General features: G+C 48.5%; 1 protein-coding gene across 1 annotated transcript; it reads right to left on the bottom strand.

The window, feature by feature from the left end:
• Positions 1–231: 231 nt before the first annotated feature.
• LOC117440885 (polypyrimidine tract-binding protein 2-like) lies at positions 232–23,453 on the bottom strand. The gene is made up of 14 exons (XM_034077101.2): positions 23,364–23,453; positions 21,821–21,848; positions 17,461–17,521; positions 16,548–16,717; positions 15,283–15,423; positions 13,668–13,823; positions 13,111–13,221; positions 12,821–13,028; positions 8,904–9,019; positions 4,998–5,031; positions 4,069–4,161; positions 3,448–3,664; positions 2,448–2,525; positions 232–1,809 (listed from the first exon to the last, which is right to left on the bottom strand). The coding sequence occupies exons 1-14, from the start codon at positions 23,369–23,371 to the stop codon at positions 1,680–1,682; spliced, it is 1,551 nt and encodes a 516-aa protein (XP_033932992.1). The 5' UTR covers positions 23,372–23,453; the 3' UTR covers positions 232–1,679.
• Positions 23,454–24,031: the final 578 nt, after the last annotated feature.

Below are 24,031 nucleotides of genomic sequence, written 5' to 3'. Positions count from 1 at the left end.
GCGTACGTATATGTGTACGTGTGTGTCTCTTTCTTTGCCCCCGTCTTGCTCCTCGTTTCCTTTCCTCCTCTCTAATTGCTGACTTTTTTGTGATTAAAAGCTAAAAAGTATGTAAGTGATGAAGGTGAGAGGAGACAGATTAGGAAACTCCCGAAGGAGAGAGGAGACATCAGAGGAGACTGAAGGGGGGTGAGACTGGAGAGGCTTCAGAGAGAGAGAGAGACGGAGAGGTGAGAGCTACAGAATATTTTATTAAGCATGCTACAGATACAGAGGAGCTGGAAGCAGGAAGCAGACGTTAGAAAATAACTCTCCTTTAATCTCAGCGGTAGAAAACAGAAACACTTCATCAACACACGGGGGTCCTGGGTCTCTCCTTTGGGGGTCTTTCCAGTAGGAGGAGCCTCTCCTTTGGGGGTCTTTCCTTTGGGGGTCTTTCCAGTGGGAGGAGTCTCTCTTTTGGGGTCTTTCCAGTGGGAGGAGTCTCTGCTTTGGGGGTCTTTCCAGTGGGAGGAGTCTCTCTTTTGGGGGTCTTTCCAGTGGGAGGAGTCTCTCTTTTGGGGTCTTTCCAGTGGGAGGAGTCTCTCTTTTGGGGGTCTTTCCAGTGGGAGGAGTCTCTCTTTTGGGGGTCTTTCCAGTGGGAGGAGTCTCTCTTTTGGGGGTCTTTCCAGTGGGAGGAGTCTCTGCTTTGGGGGTCTTTCCACCGGGTCTCTGGGGGGAACACTAATGGCGCGTTTTCACTGCAGCGGGTAGCTCGCTTTAAGCGCGCCGAGCCGTGCGGGGCCCGTGTTCGGTTGCGTTTCCACTTGGCCTAGCACCGGCTAGCGGGTCCGAATTCAGTTTTTCTGGCCCGACTAAATCGTGGTTCTAGGGCCAGGAACAACCGGGCTGAGTCGGGCTGAGCATGCTAAACTAAAGAATCGCTGGCAAGGGGCTACAACTCCAACAAGATGAACACATGTGACCGTGATGTAATTGTAATGGTTTCTAAATGATGAAGTAACAACACACGGATACCGGTTAGTAACACCATGAGTTCATGCTTTGAGTCTGCAGACAGACGGCAGAGGAACACCTTTACAATGCGTGTTTTCTGAATGGAGATCGGCCAAGCTAACGTTATATATGCTCCGACCGTCCACACTCAGAGCAACGGCCTACAGACATAAAGCAGCGACTGTATTCTCCACGACACAGGCAGTCTGTGGTTTGGACTTGTTTCACTTCAGCATTAAGGTGAGCCGGGCCTAATAAGGCCTAACGAGGCCTAACCAAACCGAGCGAGGCCTGCAGTGGAAACGCACCATAAAAGCACAGAGACTTTGGTCCACAGAGGAGCTCTCCCAGTACTTAGAAACCACAGGAGATCGTCTTCATGCATCACTTCCTGTCACCTGCATGCCGACGCCACACACACACACACACCGCTATGGAAAGCCTTCGGAAACACGGATACTGACGGACCGGTGAAATAAGAGTCAGGAATATTCCCCTGCTCAGAAACTAAAGAAGAAGAAGTGATGGATCTAAACAAAAAACCCAATACCGATGTGCCTGAAAGCATAGGGGGCTGAAGAGTAGAAACAGGGAGACATCCATAAGGCACATGAGTATCTTTAAGAGAGAAACATCAAACTACAGAGCGTCCATCAGTCTCTGGAGGAATGGTCGGTAGAGGGTTAGATGGTGGACTTGGAGAAGGACACCCTGAGGTGCTGGCTGCCCCCCATGTTGTAGTTGTGAAGGTCGATCAGAGCCTGGATGGCCTCCTCCACCGTGGTCATCTGGATCAGAGCCATCTTACGGTCCCTGGAGCAAGAAGACACAGTGAGGACCTCAGGAGACATCAATCAGGGTTTCACTGGGCTAGATGTCCTGAGCCATGCTATATGCTACATGCTACATACTATATGCTACATGCTATATTCTACATGCTATAATGCTATATGCTACATGCTATATTCTACATGCTATATAAACACAATTTATAAAGTGAAGCTAACCACAGGAGACAACAAATAGTACAGCAGGATCAACTGATTGTTCCAAGATGGGATACAGTCAGGCTCATTTCCTTATCCTCCTCTTGTTCAGGTTCTTATCACGCCTCCATGCTTTAATGCTCAGAAAGCCCTTTGTGTTTCTCATACTGCCTGTGCTGCAGCCCCTCTTTTCACCCTCTGTCTGAAACCAGAGCCCAGTCTGCTCTGATTGGTTAGCTGGCCGGCTATGTTGTGATTGGTCACCCAGCTTAGAGATGTCCCGCCCCTTAGCCTATCACGTGCAATTCAGCCTCTGCAGACCCTTTACATGCACTAACACCTGTCGAACCAGGAAGAGGAAGCCCACAGAAAGTAGAACAGGGAGTCTTTCAGTTCAAAGACATAAAACCCCATGATGAAGTCTAAAGAGTGTTGATGTTGTTACAGAGGGCTCGTCGTACGTACTGGAAAAACTTGAAAGCTTTCACGGTTCCTCCGGCGTTGGAGAAGAGGAGCCGCAGGTCCTCCTCCGTCACGTCCTGGCTGTTAAAGAGATGTCAAATCACACGTTATATAATCTGTACCGAGCTCTGACAGAGGGCTGGCTGTAAGAGAAGGGAGCATTCATCTGGTTGGGTTTACACGGTTATGAGTGAGTGAGGGGCGAGTGGTGATAACACGGTGTATTAAAGGGCCCAGGGCCACTGATCATAGTTCCATTGGGAGGTCGACTGGAATAGATGCACATTGTTAATGTTCCAAACTCACATTGGTTTATCATCCAGCCTCTCTGTATAGTCTGTGTATTCACTCTCTGTCCTACACGGCTTGTTGGAGCTCCTGCCCCCCCCCCTGTGAGCCCACTGTGCTCCGATTGGTCAGCTCGCCCACTCTGTTCTGATGAGTCCACCCCCGTTACAGCGGAACATCAGTGTTTATGTGTTACCATGGCGTTTGTTAGCAACCAGAGAAGGACACCAGTAATGACGAACAGATGAGCATGCTGCGTGGGGTCTGGGGGCCGTTGGGGGGCCGCTGGGGGGCTCACTGCCGTGAGGAGAGGACAGTGTGAGCTGCTTGCTGCAAGGTTCATGTTTTAATAGCATTTTTACAAAAAACGCCCTGGCGAGCCTGACGTGTGAAACATGGCTCAGACCTCAGAGCGTTAGACTGCGACCAGAGTTTTACTGTATTTTGTTTTGAAAATCCAGAGCGGAGGTTTGTGTCGTACTACATGCGGTGTATTTTGCATTTCTCTCAGTAGCCAACGATCTGCAAGTCTGTTGGCTCGGACATAAACTCCGTAATAAATGTAGTCTAGATTTCATAAGAGGTGGACTCTGAGTGGATTGCTGGACAGTGTGTGTTTGCGTCGACAGACAGGAAGTGAAGGGGTCTTTTTGTCTGTGGATAAAGCATGTAGTGATATTTCCATGACTCTGAGCCTCCGTCAGCTGGTACTCACGGCACGTTGGAGAGGTGCAGCGTGGCCGAGGGCGGGAAGATGTTCTGGAAGTTCTTGGACCCGGGCTTCTTGAAGCGGTGCAGGGGGGAGTTGTTGAAGTCCTTGGTGAGGCCCTGGTCGTCCAGCCCGTCGCGAGGCAGCGCCACCGTCTGGTGCTTAGAGAGCGTCACGCGGATGATCTTCCCGTTCATCTTCTGCCCGTTCAGGTGGCTCATGGCTGGGGAGCAGAGGAGCGTTAGAGTGGTGCTCCACCATTAAACTCAATCAGACGTCCTTTCATTTCATTCACAAGCCAATAAGAAGTGAAAACCAGAATGAAAGCCCTATTTTAAACTTAATTTAGCCAAAGATAAACTGGTGAATGCTGAACGCTGACCTTAATACAACGTTTGGATGACTTATGGTTCATATTTCTGCAGTTATGAGTGATGGATGTCAGGAGTAATGGCCGTAGATTCCTAATCGATCTGAACGTCTTAAAGTTTGAACTGAATTTCTGCGTTGAGCATTTTGGGAGAAGAAGCCAATCAAAATGTGATGTTGCCTCCCAGCGTTCACGCCGAATGATACAGATAGTCGTTCAGATTCACAGGTAAATGATACTTCGGATGCTCGTCTTACCGAGCTGCGCCTGGTTCCCGTCGGACATCTGGATCAGAGCGCTGTCCTTCTTGTTGTAGAGGATCTTCACCCTCTGCACATCACCATACACTCCTGCACCAGGAGGAGGAGGAGGAGACGTTAGAGGAGGAAGGTTAGCGTGAAACACAGAGAGAGAAACAGAGAGACAGAGAGAAGAGAGACCCTCAACAGAGATAAAACTGCATGCTTTAAAGTTTAGGGGGGTTAGGGCTAAGTAGTGCTGGAGCCAAAATATATCATAAATTAACAAAACAAGCTACTCTGTGCAAAGAAATGCATAAGGCTTAAAATAATAATAATTAGAGATGTCCCGATCACATTTATGGCCGCCAATGTGGATTTGACTTCTTTTAATGCTACTCAGAATTATACGATAAGAGCTAATGGCTAACAGCTAACGATAACAGCTAATGGCTGACAGCTAACGATAACAGCTAATGATAACAGCTAATAGATAACAGCTAATGATAACAGCTAACGATAACAGCTAACGATAACAGCTAATGGCTAACAGCTAACGATAACAGCTAATGGCTAACAGCTAATGGCTAACAGCTAACGATAACAGCTAATGTTAGCTAGCTCTCCTGCAGAGCTGTTCACGATGTAGCATCATTGACTAAAAAGCATTAACACTGATCTTTAAATCACGTATACTTCGTAAATATCACCTAATAACGATCGGGGCCTCCCATAATCAATAATAATAATGATAAATGTCTCAAAGATGGAAATAGAGCATAAAGAGAAGGTAGAGTCAGAGAGATCAATAGATAAAGAGTCAGAGATCAATAGAGAGAGAGATCAGAGATCAATAGAGAGAGATCAATAGAGAGAGAGATCAATAGAGAGAGATCAATAGAGAGAGATCAATAGAGAGAGAGATCAATAGAGAGAGGATAACATACCGAAGAGGGTAAACAGACTTTGGGGCGTAACCATCTTTAGAGGGAGAGAAGAGCAACAAGCAGCGTGAGACAGGAAGAGAGTCCAGAGGAGGAGGAGGAGGAGGAGTCCCCCATGATGAAGAGTTAATGAGGGAGTGATCCAATGAGGGAGGAGCATGGAGGGGGGGGGCAATGCAAATCAACCAATGGGGAGGAAGGGGAGGGACAAAAAATAAAATATAGGTCAGTACACTGGATAATGCAGGTCAGAGATATGGATTCTTTACAGCAGATCACCAAAATCATAAATAACAGCCGGAGAGGAGACCCTGCGGATTGGACTGGGAGACCCCTGAGGACTAGAGACCCTGAGGACTGGACTGGGAGACCCCTGAGACCCTGAGGACTGGACCTGGAGACCCTGTGGACTGAGAGACCCTGAGGACTAGACACCTTGAGGAATGGACTGGGAGACCCCTGAGACCCTGAGGACTGGACCTGGAGACCATGTGGACTAAGAGACCCTGAGGACTAGACACCTTGAGGACTGGACTGGGAGACCCCTGAGGACTGGACTGGGAGACCCTGAGGACTGGGAGACCCTGCGGACTAGGAGACCCTGAGAGACAAAGGACTGGGAGACCCGAGGACTATAAACCCTGAGGACTGGGAGACCCAGAGGACTAAATACCCTGAGGACTGGGAGACCCTGAGGACTGGACTGGGAGACCCTGTGGACTGAGAGACCCTGAGGACTGGACTGGGAGACTCCTGAGACCCTGAGGACTGGACTGGGAGACCCTATGGACTGTGAGACCCTGAGGACTGGACTGGGAGACCCCTTAGACCCTGAGGACTGGACTGGGAGACCCTGTGGACTGAGAGACCCTGAGGACTGGACTGGGAGACCCTATGGACTGAGAGACCCTGAGGACTGGACTGGGAGACCCTATGGACTGTGAGACCCTGAGGACTGGACTGGGAGACCCTATGGACTGTGAGACCCTGAGGACTGGACTGGGAGACCCCTGAGACCCTGAGGACTGAGAGACCCTGAGGACTGGACTGGGAGACCCTATGGACTGAGAGACCCTGAGGACTGGACTGGGACACCCTATGGACTGAGAGACCCTGAGGACTGGACTGGGAGACCCTATGGACTGTGAGACCCTGAGGACTGGACTGGGAGACCCTATGGACTGAGAGACCCTGAGGACTGGACTGGGAGACCCTATGGACTGTGAGACCCTGTGGACTGAGAGACCCTGTGGACTGAGAGACCCTGAGGACTGGACTGGGAGACCCTATGGACTGTGAGACCCTGAGGACTGGACTGGGAGACCCTATGGACTGAGAGACCCTGAGGACTGGACTGGGAGACCCTATGGACTGAGAGACCCTGAGGACTGGACTGGGAGACCCTATGGACTGGGAGACCCTGAGGACTGGACTGGGAGACCCCTGAGACCCTGAGGACTGGACTGGGAGACCCTGTGGACTGAGAGACCCTGAGGACTGGACTGGGAGACCCCAAGGACTAGAGACCCTGAGGACAAACAACCTGCTAAAAACGACCCTACTCTACCCGTCTATGATAAGCTGTGGTGTACTCAACAGGTCCAGGTTCCCTACAGGACTCTCTGACAAACAGCCTATAAAGTCAGAACAGGAAGACATACAGCAGGAACCTGGGGGGGGGGGGGGGGGGGGGGGGCTGTTGTTTATCCAACCAGTTTAGATGTAACCACGCCAGCTTCTGCATTACCCTATCCCTGCATCATGAGGCATACAGAGAACCGTGCTAACGCTGAAGTACCACATGATCATTTTTAAAGAACATCCCTAAACATTCATATGTTAGCATCGTGCTAATTATTTATCTAATAAGTCATATTCCATGTACTTGTATATCGACTCTTCTTGTACTATTTCTATTTTATTTGTATTTACTTGCACATCTCAAAACATTCTCTTGCAGCATTTTATCTGTTTTATTAGTTCTATGTCCGATATATATTGATGTTGCTCTGTCGGAGGACATATCTTCATATCTCCACTGTAGCTGCTGAGCACATGGCGATGAAGCCTTGAAACTAATGCAAAGTGGGGGGGGGGACACGACACACACACAAACTGGCCATTTTAGTGATGGAACCAGTGCCCCCAGTATAACTGACAATGGCTGTTAGACCGGTTCACAGCTACGGAAGGGTTGCAGTGGAATTGTCCACAAATCAGCTCCTATCGTCTTTTCCTATTCACTATTCCTCTCCTCTGTGTGAAACGTCACGGGGTTAAGGAATAGTGGATAGGAGGATTCAAACGGACTGCGGTGCTTTGAGAATCCGACTTATAGCGTTGAACGTTCAAAACAGTTACCACATAAGTTGATATGCATTTCACGGTCACGATCGGTTGTTTCCGTGAACGGCCGAATGTTGTTTGACGGTAAATGCTGCGGCCGCAAGGCATTGTGGGGCAGCATGTTCTCCTTTCCTTTCGTAAGGGAAGGTCCGGTGGTTCCTAAGCTAAAGGAAGTTTCAAAGCTCCTTTCCTATCATCAATTCTAACGGCTCTCATCGTGGCTGCCACTGAGGGACTCCGCTAGGAAGCGTCCTGAGAGAAACTGAGTATTCGACCGCAAGCTGGACGCTCCTTCAGCTAGCATGGCTCTCTCGATACGTCCACTAATGCAGAAGTGGGCGTGGCCACATCTAAACTGGGTTGTAAAAAGACAGACTGGGAGGGGTTCATGCAGTTAATCTCATGCAGGAGTTGATGTGAAGACCCCCCCCCTCGCAGCAGGGAGCGTTCACACAAGTCTACAGGATCAGCAGAATCTCTGATCAGTGATGAAGAGGAGGAGGAGACTTTCTTCTTCTTCAGTTTAACAGAGTGAGGAAGAGGAGGAGGAGGAGACAGCTCCCACAGAATGATTCATATGGAGTTCATATGAGAGTGAGCAGAGCTTAGAGGAAACAGAGAGACAGTTAGCAGAGTTAGCAGAGTTAGCTTCAGTCTGACAGAGAGGAGACAGCCCCCCCCCATGGTGAGGCACTAAAGACACTGGGTAGAGACTGAAGGCTGGGGTGTGCGCGCTAGAAGCAAAGAGAGGTTAGACATGAGTCACTGCAGAGAACTGATGAAGAGTGTGTTCCTGACATAATGCCTTCCATTACCCTCTCAGATCTGAGGGGGGGGGGGACAGCTCAGAGGGTCCGTCTCTGATCAGCATTAGCAGACGGGACCCCAGACCCAGTGAGCCCAGACACATCCTAATGAAGCTAACCCTAACCCGGACGCACCTCGTTGCGCTGGCTTCTAACACCAGCTGACATTTTGACATTTCTATATGTTTCGAGTTATTGGGCTTTTTAAGTATTGTTTTATTATTTGCTTATTATTCTATAGGGTATGTATTCCCTGTACTTTGGTCACCTGAGGTGGTTTTAAATGTGCTATATAAATAAATAAAGATTGATTCTTTACCCTCTGAGCGGGACGTAAGAGAGGGGAGAAAAGTAGTCCAGGCAGATCAGCATTAGTATATTTATGGGAAGTGCTTGAAATCACGAGAAGGGAGAAATACTGGTGTGTCAGTAAGTTAATGCAAACCGGTCGTCTCACGCTCTGCTGTCAGGCCGCTATGATACGGACGGGAGGAGACCCTCAAGTCAGCTCCTCTTCACTAAATCTAGACACACGTATAAATAAAGTTTATTTTGAATCAGACTCGAACAGTAGCTCCACTGGTTCATTTCAAGAGAAACAAATCAATGGCAATACAAAAAAGAAGAGAGAGATGAAGGAGGGCTTTAAGACTGAGGAGTGTGTGTGTGTGTGTGTGTGTGTGTGTGTGTGTGTGTGTGTGTGTGTGTGTGTGTGTGTGTGTGTGTGTGTGTGTGTGTGTGTGTGTGTGTTACTGACCTCCTCGTGGAGGTTGCTGACCAGCAGCACCCCACTGGACCCGTTCTGTCCGGACAGAGCGACCCGCCCGGCTGCAGCCGCCGCTGCTGCTGCTGCGCTGAGAGGGTTCAGAGCTCCTGAGGACACACACACACACACACACACACACACACACACACACACACACACACACACACACACACACACACACACACACACACACACACACACACACACACACACACACACACACACACACACACACACACACACACACACACACACACACACACACACACACACACACACACACACACACACACACACACACACACACACACACACACACACACACACACACACACACACACACACACACACACACACACACACACACACGTTAGAATGACACACACTAAGCATTACCTCACTATTAATGGTCTGTAAAACACCATTACCGGGATCTTTATTCAGTTACAGCCTGTCTGCAACTCATAGGTAAAGGGGTACCTGGGGTCTACCATCAATGAAGGGGGTAAAGGGGTATCTGGGTTCTACCATCAATGAAGGGGGTACCTTGGTTCTACCATCAATGAAGGGGGTAAAGGGGTACCTGGGGTCTACCATCAATGAAGGGGGTAAAGGGGTACCTGGGGTCTACCATCAATGAAGGGGGTAAAGGGGTACCTGGGGTCTACCATCAATGAAGGGGGTAAAGGGGTACCTGGGGTCTACCATCAATGAAGGGGGGTACCTGGGTCTACCATCAATGAAGGGAGGTACCTGGGTCTACCATCAATGAAGGGGGTAAAGGGGTACCTGGGGTCTACCATCAATGAAGGGGGGTACCTGGGTCTACCATCAATGAAGGGAGGTACCTGGGTCTACCATCAATGAAGGGGGTAAAGGGGTACCTGGGGTCTACCATCAATGAAGGGGGTAAAGGGGTACCTGGGGTCTACCATCAATGAAGGGGGTAAAGGGGTATCTGGGTCTACCATCAATGAAGGGAGGTACCTGGGTCTACCATCAATGAAGGGGGTAAAGGGGTACCTGGGTTCTACCATCAATGAAGGGGGTACCTGGGTTCTACCATCAATGAAGGGAGGTACCTGGGTCTACCATCAATGAAGGGGGTAAAGGGGTACGTGGGATCTACCATCAATGAAGGGGTAAAGGGGTACGTGGGATCTACCATCAATGAAGGGGGTAAAGGGGTACCTGGGTTCTACCATCAATGAAGGGAGGTACCTGGGTCTACCATCAATGAAGGGGGTAAAGGGGTACCTGGGGTCTACCATCAATGAAGGGAGGTACCTGGGATCTACTATCAATGAAGGGGGTAAAGGGGTACCTGGGATCTACCACCAATGAAGGGGGTAAAGGGGTACCTGGGTCTACCATCAATGAAGGGGGTAAAGGGGTACCTGGGATCTACCATCAATGAAGGGGGTAAAGGGGTACCTGGGTCTACCATCAATGAAGGGAGGTACCTGGGATCTACCATCAATGAAGGGGGTAAAGGGGTACCTGGGTCTACCATCAATGAAGGGGGTAAAGGGGTACCTGGTCTACCATCAATGAAGGGGGTAAAGCGGTACCTGGGTCTACCATCAATGAAGGGGGTAAAGGGGTACCTGGGTCTACCATCAATGAAGGGGGTAAAGGGGTACCTGGGTCTACCATCAATGAAGGGGGTAAAGGGGTACCTGGGTCTACCATCAATGAAGGGGGTAAAGGGGTACCTGGGTTCTACCATCAATGAAGGGGGTAAAGGGGTACCTGGGGTCTACCATCAATGAAGGGGGTAAAGGGGTACCTGGGGTCTACCATCAATGAAGGGGGTAAAGGGGTACCTGGGTCTACCATCAATGAAGGGGGTAAAGGGGTACCTGGGTCTGCCATCAATGAAGGGGGTAAAGGGGTACCTGGGTCTACCATCAATGAGGGGGTAAAGGGGTACCTGGGGTCTACCATCAATGAAGGGGGTAAAGGGGTACCTGGGTCTACCATCAATGAAGGGGGTAAAGGGGTACCTGGGTCTACCATCAATGAAGGGGGTAAAGGGGTACCTGGGGTCTACCATCAATGAAGGGGGTAAAGGGGTACCTGGGGTCTACCATCAATGAAGGGGTACTAGGGATCTACCATCAATGAAGGGGGTAAAGGGGTACCTGGGATCTACTATCAATGAAGGGGGTAAAGGGGTACCTGGGGTCTACCATCAATGAAGGGGTAAAGGGGTACCTGGGTCTACCATCAATGAAGGGGGTAAAGGGGTACCTGGGGTCTACCATCAATGAAGGGGTAAAGGGGTACCTGGGGTCTACCATCAATGAAGGGGGTAAAGGGGTACCTGGGGTCTACCATCAATGAAGGGGTAAAGGGGTACCTGGGGTCTACCATCAATGAAGGGGGTAAAGGGGTACCTGGGTCTACCATCAATGAAGGGGGTAAAGGGGTACCTGGGGTCTACCATCAATGAAGGGGGTAAAGGGGTACCTGGGGTCTACCATCAATGAAGGGGGTACCTGGGGTCTACCACCAATGAAGGGGGTAAAGGGGTACCTGGGTCTACCATCAATGAAGGGGGTAAAGGGGTACCTGGGATCTACCATCAATGAAGGGGGGTACCTCAGGTCTACCATCAATGAAGGGGGTAAAGGGGTACCTGGGATCTACCATCAATGAAGGGGGTACCTGGGGTCTACCACCAATGAAGGGGGTAAAGGGGTACCTGGGTCTACCATCAATGAAGGGGGTAAAGGGGTACCTGGGGTCTACCATCAATGAAGGGGTAAAGGGGTACTAGGGATCTACCATCAATGAAGGGGGTAAAGGGGTACCTGGGATCTACTATCAATGAAGGGGGTAAAGGGGTACCTGGGGTCTACCATCAATGAAGGGGTAAAGGGGTACCTGGGTCTACCATCAATGAAGGGAGGTACCTGGGTAATCCATCAATGAAGGGAGGTAAAGGGGTACCTGGGTCTACCATCAATGAAGGGGTAAAGGGGTACCTGGGGTCTACCATCAATGAAGGGGGTAAAGGGGTACCTGGGGTCTACCATCAATGAAGGGGTAAAGGGGTACCTGGGGTCTACCATCAATGAAGGGGGTAAAGGGTACCTGGGTCTACCATCAATGAAGGGGGTAAAGGGGTACCTGGGGTCTACCAACAATGAAGGGGGTAAAGGGGTACCTGGGGTCTACCATCAATGAAGGGGGTACCTGGGGTCTACCACCAATGAAGGGGGTAAAGGGGTACCTGGGTCTACCATCAATGAAGGGGGTAAAGGGGTACCTGGGATCTACCATCAATGAAGGGGGGTACCTCAGGTCTACCATCAATGAAGGGGGTAAAGGGGTACCTGGGATCTACCATCAATGAAGGGGGGTACCTGGGTTCTACCATCAATGAAGGGGGTAAAGGGGTACCTGGGATCTACCATCAATGAAGGGGGGTACCTCAGGTCTACCATCAATGAAGGGGGTAAAGGGGTACCTGGGATCTACCATCAATGAAGGGGGGTACCTGGGTTCTACCATCAATGAAGGGGGTAAAGGGGTACCTGGGTGTACCATCAATGAAGGGGGTAAAGGGGTACCTGGGGTCTACCATCAATGAAGGGGGTAAAGGGGTACCTGGGGTCTACCATCAATGAAGGGGGTACCTGGGGTCTACCATCAATGAAGGGGGTACCTGGGGTCTACCACCAATGAAGGGGGTAAAGGGGTACCTGGGTCTACCATCAATGAAGGGGGGTACCTCAGGTCTACCATCAATGAAGGGGGTAAAGGGGTACCTGGGATCTACCATCAATGAAGGGGGGTACCTGGGTTCTACCATCAATGAAAGGGTAAAGGGGTACCTGGGATCTACCATCAATGAAGGGGGGTACCTGGGTTCTACCATCAATGAAGGGGTAAAGGGGTACCTGGGATCTTCCCGAGCAGCGAGCCGGAGTCCTTGTTGTAGGCGTTGATGGAGGACTCGAGGTTCGGCTGCCCGTCTCCAGCGGGCAGCTCTGGGCGGGTGTAGTCCCGGCTCTTATCGTTGTTGTATTTCACGTTCAGGTTCACCAGCTTGGAGAAGTCGATGCGCAGCGTGCAGCACGAGTTGTAGATGTTCTGCCCGTCCAGCGCCTGGGGGGGGGACGGTGCTCAGGTGAGATGGGGTATATAGCAGGATACCATGTCTGATCACATGACAGGAAGTGCCTCTCACCAGTTTGGCCTGCTGGGCGTTGACCGGCTCGCTGAACTGGAGCAGAGCCTGGAACTGATTGTTCTTGGTGAACGTGATTATCTTCATCACCGTGCCGAACTTGGAGAAGATCTGACCACAGAAACACAGTATTCCATCTCTGCATACAGCGTGACATTTAGGGTTACTTTATTTAGGATTAAGGGTGTTCAGGTTCAGGTTATTTATTTGTACCCGTAGGTAGATTCTGTTTGCAGAGAAAATTACAAGGGTTCCATCCTGACACTAAAAACAAACAACACATCTCTCATAAAGGACTTGTAAAAGTACAAGTCTCCCCTGCTCAACCAAATCTCAAAAATATTTAAAAAACATTTTAAGAAGGAAAACACGAGTACAAACATGGACATTCAAAATTCACAATTCAAAATTAAATAAATAAATAAAAATAGGCATCTGTGTGACGCTCCTATGATGTGTTAATGTGGGCAATAGCTGCTGTGTGTGTGTGTGTGTGTGTGTGTGTGTGTGTGTGTGTGTGTGTGTGTGTGTGTGTGTGTGTGTGTGTGTGTGTGTACCTGCTGCAGGACATCCAGGGTTACGGGGTAGAACATGTTGTCGATGATGATCCTCAGCACGGGGCTGGAGGCAGCAGCCAGAGCCTCCTGGACGTCAGAGCTGGGAGACCCCCCTGACTGCACAGCGGACACCGCCTGCAGCACCGCCTGCGTCCTCTGCACATTTCAAGACACGCCATTATGTTAGAAACTCTCCCTGGTCTCCGGCTTGAGCTTCATCTCTGATCCATGTATCTGTGATCCTCTCCAGAAGGGAGTCATCACATACAGAGACTAGTTCCTGAGCAGTGTCCTTCACATGGAAGGAGTCATCACATACAGAGACTAGTTCCTGAGCAGTGTCCTTCACATGCTGATATCCAAGAGAGGGAGTCATCACATACAGAGACTAGTTCCTGAGCAGTGTCCTTCACACGCTGATATCAAGAGAGGGAGTCACTCAGTCACAAGTAGGGATGCCAGCGATTATTCGAATATTCGTTACAGTCTCCATAATCGAATATTATCGATTTTATTTATATATATTTTTTTATTATTTATGTTTTTTTTTTCTTCTGTCTTAGTTTCAACCAAAATATATATAAATATATATATGCTAATAATAGTAATAGTATTAATAATTGTAAATGGCAATTGGTCACACCACCAGTTTGTTTTACTGTAAACTTGGAGGAAGCCTGCGAGCAGAGCAGACTGCTGCACGCTACACACCGACCCCCCCCCCCCCCCCCCCCCCCCTCACACGTGGTGCGACTAAAGATGAACAAAGCGGCCGGTAACAAGAGTTCCTCCTCGTGGAACTACTTCGAACTTACAAGTCCAAAGGAAGTTAAATGCAAGCTCTGCGAAAAGACGTTGGTCTCTCACAGCTCAACCTCAACAATGCGTTGGCATTTGAGTGGGAAGCCAACGAGGTTACAGAGAAAGACGCAGCACAGCCGCCATTACCGACTTCCCTTCAAGGCCACGTCGTTGTGATGACATGCTTGTTTGTTTGTTGTTTGTTAAACATGTTCCAGTAAAGAAAACAACGGAATTCCTTTTGTCTGAGTTTTTTTTTTTTTCCCGTGGGGGGGGTCGAATAATCGATTATTATTCGCCAGGGCTGCCGAATAATCGATTTTGATCATGGTCAGTTTCTGGCAACCCTAGTCACAAGATGGAGGAACAGGAAGCAGTATTCAATGTTTACTTCAGATCAGCTCCACGTCAGAAATGAGCTTGATGTCTCTCTCCATAATGAGCATGCTTGATGTCTCTCTCCATAGAGGCTGATCATCATGTTCATCACAGAGCTATCATCTGCCTCAAGCAGTGGGTCATCACACATCCTGTCATGCTCACAGCTGCAGTTGATACCCTTGTTAGCATGCTGCTCTCATGCTGGAGGAGGACACTCACTAGTTTCCCAACACACTTTTAAAAAATCTGTTGAATTGGCATGTATAAAGCCTTTTGGATACTTGTTTTATTCACATATAGCAATAAACAGTTTAGGAAAAATAAAACTGGTTCCAAGTGAAAACCAGAGGGTATGTTGCTGTGGGCAAACGGTGAGTGCTTCATTTGATATGTTTCGACTCTCCTCGGGGTCTTTGAGGGTCTTTGGACTCACCTGGTTGCCGCTGTCTGTCTTCAGCTCTTTGTGGTTGGAGTACTGGATGAAGACGGGCACGTTGCGGATGTGAGGAGTGACCGTGGTGTAGTAGTTGACCATGGTGACGGCCGTCTCCTCCGTCCCCATCTCCAGGAACGCCTGATTCATGGACATTTATCACAAGTCAATATCTATATATATTAGGGGTGTAACGGTACACGTACCCGTACCGAAATTATTCGGTACGGGCCAAAGCTATTACAAACGCCAAGTATCCTTATGTTGCCATGTTAGCAAAGCGCTACCTGGCTGTGCTGCCTCTGTCCCTAGAGAGGGTGTTCTCCACAGCAGGAGACATTGTTAGTGCCAGCAGATCTGCCCTTTCAGCAGCCATGTGGACAAGTTCATCTTTCTTTAGACGACATGAAAATACAATGACAAGCAAGTCCTAATGTCTAACTGGCTGCTTAGGTGCAGTACAGTTCAAACACAGATTATTTCAGTTCATCGAAAAGCTGCACCTTAATGTTTATTTTATTATATTTTGTATTATTTTATCGGTTTTAGGCGAGACACGGCAGGCAAAAACATGTTTTTTCAAGTACTGGTCAATTTTGAGATGTTGTGCTATTTTGATTGAACATGTTTCTTTCAGGCTTTTGAAGGAAAACGTACAAAATACACATTTAAGTGTTTCTTTGACTTTAGTGTGTCTATTTGCGTCTGAAGATTTCTCCTAAATTCACCAAAAGTTAGCTTTCTAACGTAACATAAAGTACCGCGACCGCTGTGTGCACCATGGCAACCGAGGTATCGCTGAAAGCTCCCTCTCCTGCACAATCTCATCGGATCCAAATATGGTCATTTCCTTTGTGTCAGCAACCAATCGTGAAAGCACAAAGGGGTCTGAAACCAAGAAACGAAATCTCATTGGCTGGTGTCAATTTCTGACAACAAATATCGTGCGTTAAAGATACTAGTTCTTTACGTATGCACACACCATTTTGAATTGCGTCGTCCCTTATACTATCTCTTTACGTCTCTCCTTGCGTGGCCGGTGGAAGATGCGGCGGTGTTTTATTTTGCTGGTGGCGAAGAGAATCCCACCAGACTCCTTTGCCCCTCCATCAGAGGCGTGTCCTTGTCCTTTCAAGCGATACAAATTCTCGATCTTCTCTCAAATAATTATTAATTTTTTGGACGCCCTCGGCTCGAGTTCAGGGCGCTCCGAGCTGAATAAGGGCGTGGCGCCCGGACGCCCCCCTGGCGGAAACGCTGCTCACCTGGTTCTTGCCCTTCAGGGTCAGGATGTTCGTGACCTTTCCGAACGGCAGGCCGAGCGCGATGACCTCCGTCTCCGACGCTTCGTTGGGAAGCTTCCTGATGTGGAGCACTCTGGAGGGGGGGGCCTCTTCCACTCTCAGCTTCTTACTGTCACTGCCATTAGAGCCGTCTGGAGAGCACACACACACACACACACACATTAATGATGCGCGTTCACACACACACACACACACACACACACACACACAGCTTCTTACTGTCACTTCAATTAGAGCCGTCTGGAGAGCACACACACACACACACACACACACACACACACACACACACACACACTGCTTCTTACTGTCATTGCCATTAGAGCCGTCTGACACACACACACACACACACACACACACACACACACACACGCACACACACACACACACACACACACACACACACACACACACACACACACACACACACACACACACACCTGGTGGTCTGGCCTTTGATGAAAGCGTGTGTCTTTATTATCCTGTCTCTAACAGGGCGACTCTGTGGAGGCTGTTAGTCTCCCTGATCTTTCTGATAGCGTGTTCACAGCGTTCAATGTTCTGTCACATGCCGTGTGAGTGTGTGTGTGTGTGTGTGTGTGTGTGTGTGTGTGTGTGTGTGTGTGTGTGAGAGTGTGTGAGTGTGTGTGTGTGTGTGTGAGTGTGTGTGTGGGCGGCCCCCCTGCTGAGCAGTGTGATGTTTCTCACACACTAAATGTCTCCCATGGGAGGACCGACCACGCAGCTCATTTCACTTCAAAAACACACATCCAGCAGGCGCCTGTCACTGGGATCAAATGCCCCTCTGTAACCCCCCCTGTTTAAATAAATACCCCCCCGTATGAATGAATGCCTCCCAGTACCCCCCCCCCCTCACCAGTGGTGCTGCTCAGGGCAGAGCTGGGGCTGCTGTACAGACTCAGCTCGTCTGATCCTCTCTGCAGAAACACAAACACACGCATTGAGAAACAGTCACATCGTCTGTTGTTGCATAAAGTGTGTCATTAAATAATCTATGCTGTATTGTGAGTAGGGTTGGGTACCGAGAACCAACGTTTAGATTCCAACGGCATCATTTAGAAATGTGAATTTCGGTTCCGCTTTTCGATGCCTGAGGAAATGTTCCTCGCCGCTCTCCGTAGCGTACTGCGTGACTGCAGCGAGGCGGGACATGTAGCGTTGTACCCACACTTCCTGCAGCGAGCAACTACCCATGTTCGCCTAGGGCGCCAGATCTGTGAGGCGCTGCGCTGACAGCTCTGGGAGGGAAACAAATGTTCTGACCGTTGGGGCTCATCCTGATGTTCGGCCTCGATGTAACAACATTCATAATTAAGTAAATGTAACACCCTTTTCACCCCGGCTACACGTTTCATTTGCCCTGTACGATGGGCGCTGCACGTGATGAAAATGGGGGATGTCGGCTTATCTGGCAACCGCAGCTCACAGCCAACGAGCGAGTGAGCGAGGAGAGAAAGGGAGGGAGAAAGGGAGGGAGAGAGAGGGAGAAAGGGAGGGTGCACTGGTACGCGCTGTTGTTATTAGCGTCTGGTGCTAGCTGCGCTAACGGAAGAAGGAGATGTGTCTCCATGATGTGGAGGAGAGTCCTCTCCAGTCAGACTGAGGCTGGTAGCTGCAGCTCAGCGAGGTGAAGGACTCTGAGGGTCAGATAGTTCACTTTAGTCTCAGTCCTCTCAGTGGGTCTCAAACGGTTTGATCACGATGTAAACACATATTTCCAAGGCTCTCCTTTATAATGATTGGGATGAAACAGGTTTGAAATCATTCCAGTGGAAACTAGAGGACAGTGAACCAGACACATCGTTTAAACTGGAGAGATACAAACATATGCATAAATAAAATAGTAAAATAAGATCTGAATGAACAACAAACATAAAACACGTTACATGTATTTGTTGTTGCTATGGGTTACTGGTTATGCTCACACACTGATTTAATTATTAAAATGTAAACCGATCTTCTTCATCTGGGTGTTTGTGTACCCCTAGATCTAGCCTCTAGTCATTCTGCTCAAAGTCACCAGATTGAAGCATTCTGCTTTAAAGTGTTCAACCCTGTCTTCCCGGTACGCCTGAGAGGCAGGTGCTGGTGTCTCTCAACAAGAACTGTTTTTAGAAGCTGCCCTGCTGCAGCCTCGGTGTTCAGGTCACAGCTACAGAGCAGTGAACACAAACTGGTTCATGTGGATGTTACTGGAAACTAACCTGTGGAAAAGTCTCTCCAATAAATGTAATTCTGTTGGTGGAAGAAGCAAGTATCATTTGTTACCCCTCAAAGAACCGGAATCGAGAAGTAGAATCTGAATCAGAATCGTGGAAATTCAAACGATACCCAACCCTAGTAATGAAGTCTGAATACTGATATCAGCCTGAGCAGTAAATGAACATCTATGAGTTCATATAATACTGTTTTATATAGAGCTCTTTTTAAGACACTTTAGAAAACACACGTATCTACATCCAACCAATCAATTACAGCTCTAATGTTCCTGACATGGAGAAGAGAGGAGGACAAAGGAGAGGTCTCTGAGGAGGAGGAGGAGGAGGAGGAGGAGGAGGAGGAGGAGGCTCTGAGTGTAATCTGTGTGAGTTTAAGATGCCAGGGCGTCTCATCCTGAGTCCCAGCAGAATGTACAGCTGACTGATGGTCTGAACACAGCCTGGGGACCCATCTCTCACACACACACACACACACACACACACACACACACACACACACACACACACACACACACACACACACACACACACACACACACACACACACACACACACACACACACACACACACACACACACACACACACACACACACACACACACACACACACACACACACACACACACACACACACACACACACACACACACACACACACACACACACACACACACACACACACACACACACACACACACACACACACACACACTTTGTTCTGGCGCCGCTGTTCTTTATGGTCACGATAAAGCCGCGCCTCACAGCGACAACAGGAATAAATTCAGAGCGTATGGAAATCGTCCCTCGTGGGTTAAGCGACATTATTCCTCCAACAGCTGGAGTTCAGGCGGAGCTGAGATACCGAGGAAATAAACTTCTGACTTTACGGCTGCCTCCCCGAAGAGAGGAGCTCTGAGCAGGAACCGACCAATCGGGTTTCAGAAGCTGATATTAAATTAAGCTCATCGTTTGCGTCTGCAGCGAGGACCCTCCACCTCTGCAGCGAGGACCCCCACCTCTGCAGCGAGGACCCTCCACCTCTGCAGCGAGGACCCTCCACCTCTGCAGCGAGGACCCTCCACCTCTGCAGCGAGGACCCTCCCGGCCCCTACACACGGCGGCGTGCGTTGCCGCTTCAACGCTTCTACCCATTCACTTTGAATGGGGTGACGTCACGATTCGCCGAACTGCATTCTGGGAGTAAAGCGTAGCTTCTCTCGAGGTGCTCGCTGCAAAAGTAGAGCAATGTTGTACTTTTGCCGCCTCGACGGAGGCGTCAGCCAATCAAATCCCTCGTATGTAAATCTGACAGTACAAGCAGTAGCCAATCAAACCGGGTGTATGTTGGGAGAGCCAGACCGCAGTTATTTCCCATATGTCAACAACAGGAGGAGAAAATGATCGTGGCGGTCGGGAACATACAGGGATACAAACCGGAGGAGCCAGGCATGGGGGGAGGGGGCAGAGACAGTGGGGGAAACTGGTAGGTTTTCGCCTGTTTGGGGAGTTTATATCCAGTGTATTTCGTTCGAATGGACAGCTAGCAAGCAGACAGTATGTAGCCAGCATGGATGTAGCATGAATGCTTTGCTTTGTATGTCCGGGGCGGGACATTCATGTGGTTGGTTGTTGGTCGGGCTGCTCGCGTTGACTCCCCAAGCTCAAGACACGCCCACCGCCAAGCGGCAACGCACGCCGCCGTGTGTAGGGGCCGTCCATCTCGGCAGCGCTCTCTCCGGTCTGATTCAGGCTTTGAAACACAGATCAATGAAACCTCTCGGCGCACCGCTGGGCGTGGAGCATGGCGGCTCGATTACGGCACAAATCAGAATCTCGATTATTTGGGTGAATAATTGTAAATGCGATTATTCATTGACTTTGAAAGCATCCATTTATTGGACTTTAAAACAAATACAACTAATAAATTGAACTTTTTAACTGTGAGTTATACGTTCAGGGTAATCAACTGAACAACCAATACAAAATAAATTATACATTCATGTCTACATTTAAATAAATAATATCAAAATAATAAATACCAATAAACAAGATCAACACATGTTGCAGTGCACCGTCACAACGTGAACACTCCTCAACACAGAGCCAACGTGTTGGTGAAACACACCCACTCGCTCCACCGGGTCAACGACTGATGTCACGATTATTAAACACGATCATCCATTTACTTTGAAAACATCAATTTATTGGAGAAAAAACATTTGAACTGTTTGTTTTTAACAGTTGATTACCGTGAACTTTGAGTAGAACTCAACTGAAGAAAAGAAGAAGATAATAATAATAATAAAAAAGTACCGTACTTTCCGGACTATAAAGCGCACCTGCATTGGAGCCGCAGCAGCTAAATTGTCCGTCTGTCTTGCTCTCGTTCTGTCTCTCGTTCCACTTTCACTTTGGCGCGCTACCTGTCTCACTCTCTCCCGGCCTCCAGCTTTTCCTGCTGGAGCCGACCGCTTAGAGGTGGCGGGCTCGGACCGGTCCTAGAGCCCGTAGCGTTAAAGGTGGTTAATTTCACCTGCAAAACCCATAGATGTAGGAGGTGCCCTAGTGGCCGTTAGCTGTACACAAAAGACGGGATGAAAAGTCGCGGTTTATAGTCCGAAAAGTACGGTAATCGTTTTTTTTCGATTACGTTGTTTTCGTAATCACGATTAAAATATGATTAATTGAGCAGCCCTAGAGTGGATGCTAGAGACTATATTAACATCCATTTGTATCCTCTGGTCCGATAAGTAACTTTAAAGGCATTAATATCGCAGTAGAAAAATCCACGACATGCGATTTGATCAGCGAACGTAACACCGTACTTTAGATATAAAAGCATGATATTAGGGATCATTGATAACTCCTCCACCCCGCTGCTCGTGTGTCACCCTGTTTGAATCACCCGGAGGAGTCCAACCTCTTCCATAGCGTAGGAACAGCCCGAGATGTGTGTGTGTGTGTGTGTGTGTGAGGCAACTCAGTCAGAAACTCACCTTCACTCCAACTGCAACGTCACTGATGCTGGAAGAGAAGACAGAGTGAAGACGTTATCAAACCTGCAGCAGGGTTTTATAACCACAGCATCGATTCTAAACATCTGGAGGTCATCACGGCAGATGTGTGGTGCGGTAAACATCTAACGCACCCACAAGCACCGTCTTCACATCCAAACCGTGTGCAGCAGCAGCCGTGGCGGTGAGGGCAACAGACTAACTACACCTGTGTGTTGTCGGTTAACTAACCCTAGTTTATAGATGTATTTTCTTCCAGGCCGACTGTATATGTTCTACTTGTTAATGCTGCTTTTATTCTATTTTGAGATGTTTGAATTCTAGTATTGTTTATTTCTACTCTTTAAGTTCGACTTATGTCCAAAGCCTTGTTTTGATGCGGCTGCAATGCAAACATTTCCCACATTTGGATCAATAAAGTACCTCTAATCTTATCTTAGGTGTTGGTCTTTGGTAGAGAGAGGTACAGAGGAAGGAAGGAAGGACGGAACACACACACACACACACACACACACACACACACACACACACACACACACACACACACACACACACACACACACACACACACACACACTATTAGACTGTTAAACACCTGAACTCTGAAAGCACATCCAGCTGTTTGCAACTCGTAAGTATCAATATTCCAATCACTGTATAGTGTATACTGTATATAGACTCTTCTGCACTATTTCTATTATATTCTATTTTATTTACTGCACTATTATCCGTGTTATTGTGTTGCTCTGCTGGAGGAGCCTGTGACCTCAGATTTCATTGTCATATCTCCACTGTAGCTGCTGGGCCCATGATGAGAACAGCCTTGAACCTTGAATCGAGTAGTTACACTATAATAATAATAATAATAACACAGTGGTTGGTGGAAGCCTTTATCAGCGAGCAGATGATCGGAACATCCACCTGGCTGCAGATGGAAATACAACGCATCTGAAAACCCAACACACACACACACACACACACACACACACACACACACACACACACACACACACACACACACACACACACACACACACACACACACACACACACACACACACACACACACACACACACACACACACACACACACACTGCAGGCCTGTATATAACAGGGCTGATACCACGTGACCCACACATCCCACTGAAACAGGAACTATGGTCTGGATTCACGACCCTGCAGGACAGACACACCCTGCACACACACACTATTATACACACTGACTAATAACATTATAAACCCAGCAGTTAATATGCTGGACTATAAGAGTGTGTGATGCGTGCACACACTGATTTAAACGCAGCACACACACTCTGTTGTTATCAGCTCCATGAGCTAGGCTAGCTGTTAGCCCCCACACAAAGGACTGTCGATACTGTATCACCAGCATGCTAAGTGATGCTAAGCTAAGCTATCCTCTCGTTTAAATACACTCTCTCACACATTCACACACTCCCACACACACTCTGCAGATCATCCACACACACACACCACATGTAATACGGGTTAGTAATAATGTATTACCCGTCCATTTCTGCAGAATGTCTCAGTGCGTCCTGCTGCTGCTGTTTACTCCCTGTGACACTGCGCACCCTCACTGCGCACACACACACTGCAAAATGGAGGCAAGACGAGGCACGGCGGAAACTGACGGAAGGAGCCGAAGCGAGATATTTATTCAACATCATACCTGTTTATGAAAATTATATTTTCACATCAGGTTCGGACACACATAGGGTAATAAAAATACACTTTCTTTCAAATGAAAAGACGTGTTTGCAGAATGATCGAGGGTCGGGTATCTTTTAGAAAACATTCAGAAAATGGCATTTATAATCAGTCATTAAAAATAAAAGCTAATAAAATAAACATTAAAAGAAAAAATACATGGGTAAAAGTTACAGTGCAGTTTAAGATGTGAATAGTTCAATTAAAAGCAGCGACAAAGAGAAAAGTCTTCTTGCTGGATTTAAAAGTAGTCAGAGTTGCAGCGGACCTGCAGGTTTCTGGGAGTGTGTTCCAGATGTTTGGAGCATAATAACTGAACGCTGCTTCTCCATGTTTAGTTCTGACTCTGGGGACAGAAAGCTGACCAGTCCCTGAAGACCTGAGAGATCTGGCTCTGGGGACAGGAAGCTGACCAGTCCCTGAAGACCTGAGAGATCTGACTCTGTGGACAGGAAGCTGACCAG

This window comes from Pseudochaenichthys georgianus, unplaced genomic scaffold, assembly GCF_902827115.2.
Source record: "Pseudochaenichthys georgianus unplaced genomic scaffold, fPseGeo1.2 scaffold_1295_arrow_ctg1, whole genome shotgun sequence".
In the NCBI taxonomy this organism is placed as follows: domain Eukaryota; kingdom Metazoa; phylum Chordata; class Actinopteri; order Perciformes; family Channichthyidae; genus Pseudochaenichthys; species Pseudochaenichthys georgianus.
Note: the sequence above shows the minus strand (reverse complement) of the source record. Positions and strands in the feature narration are given on the sequence as shown.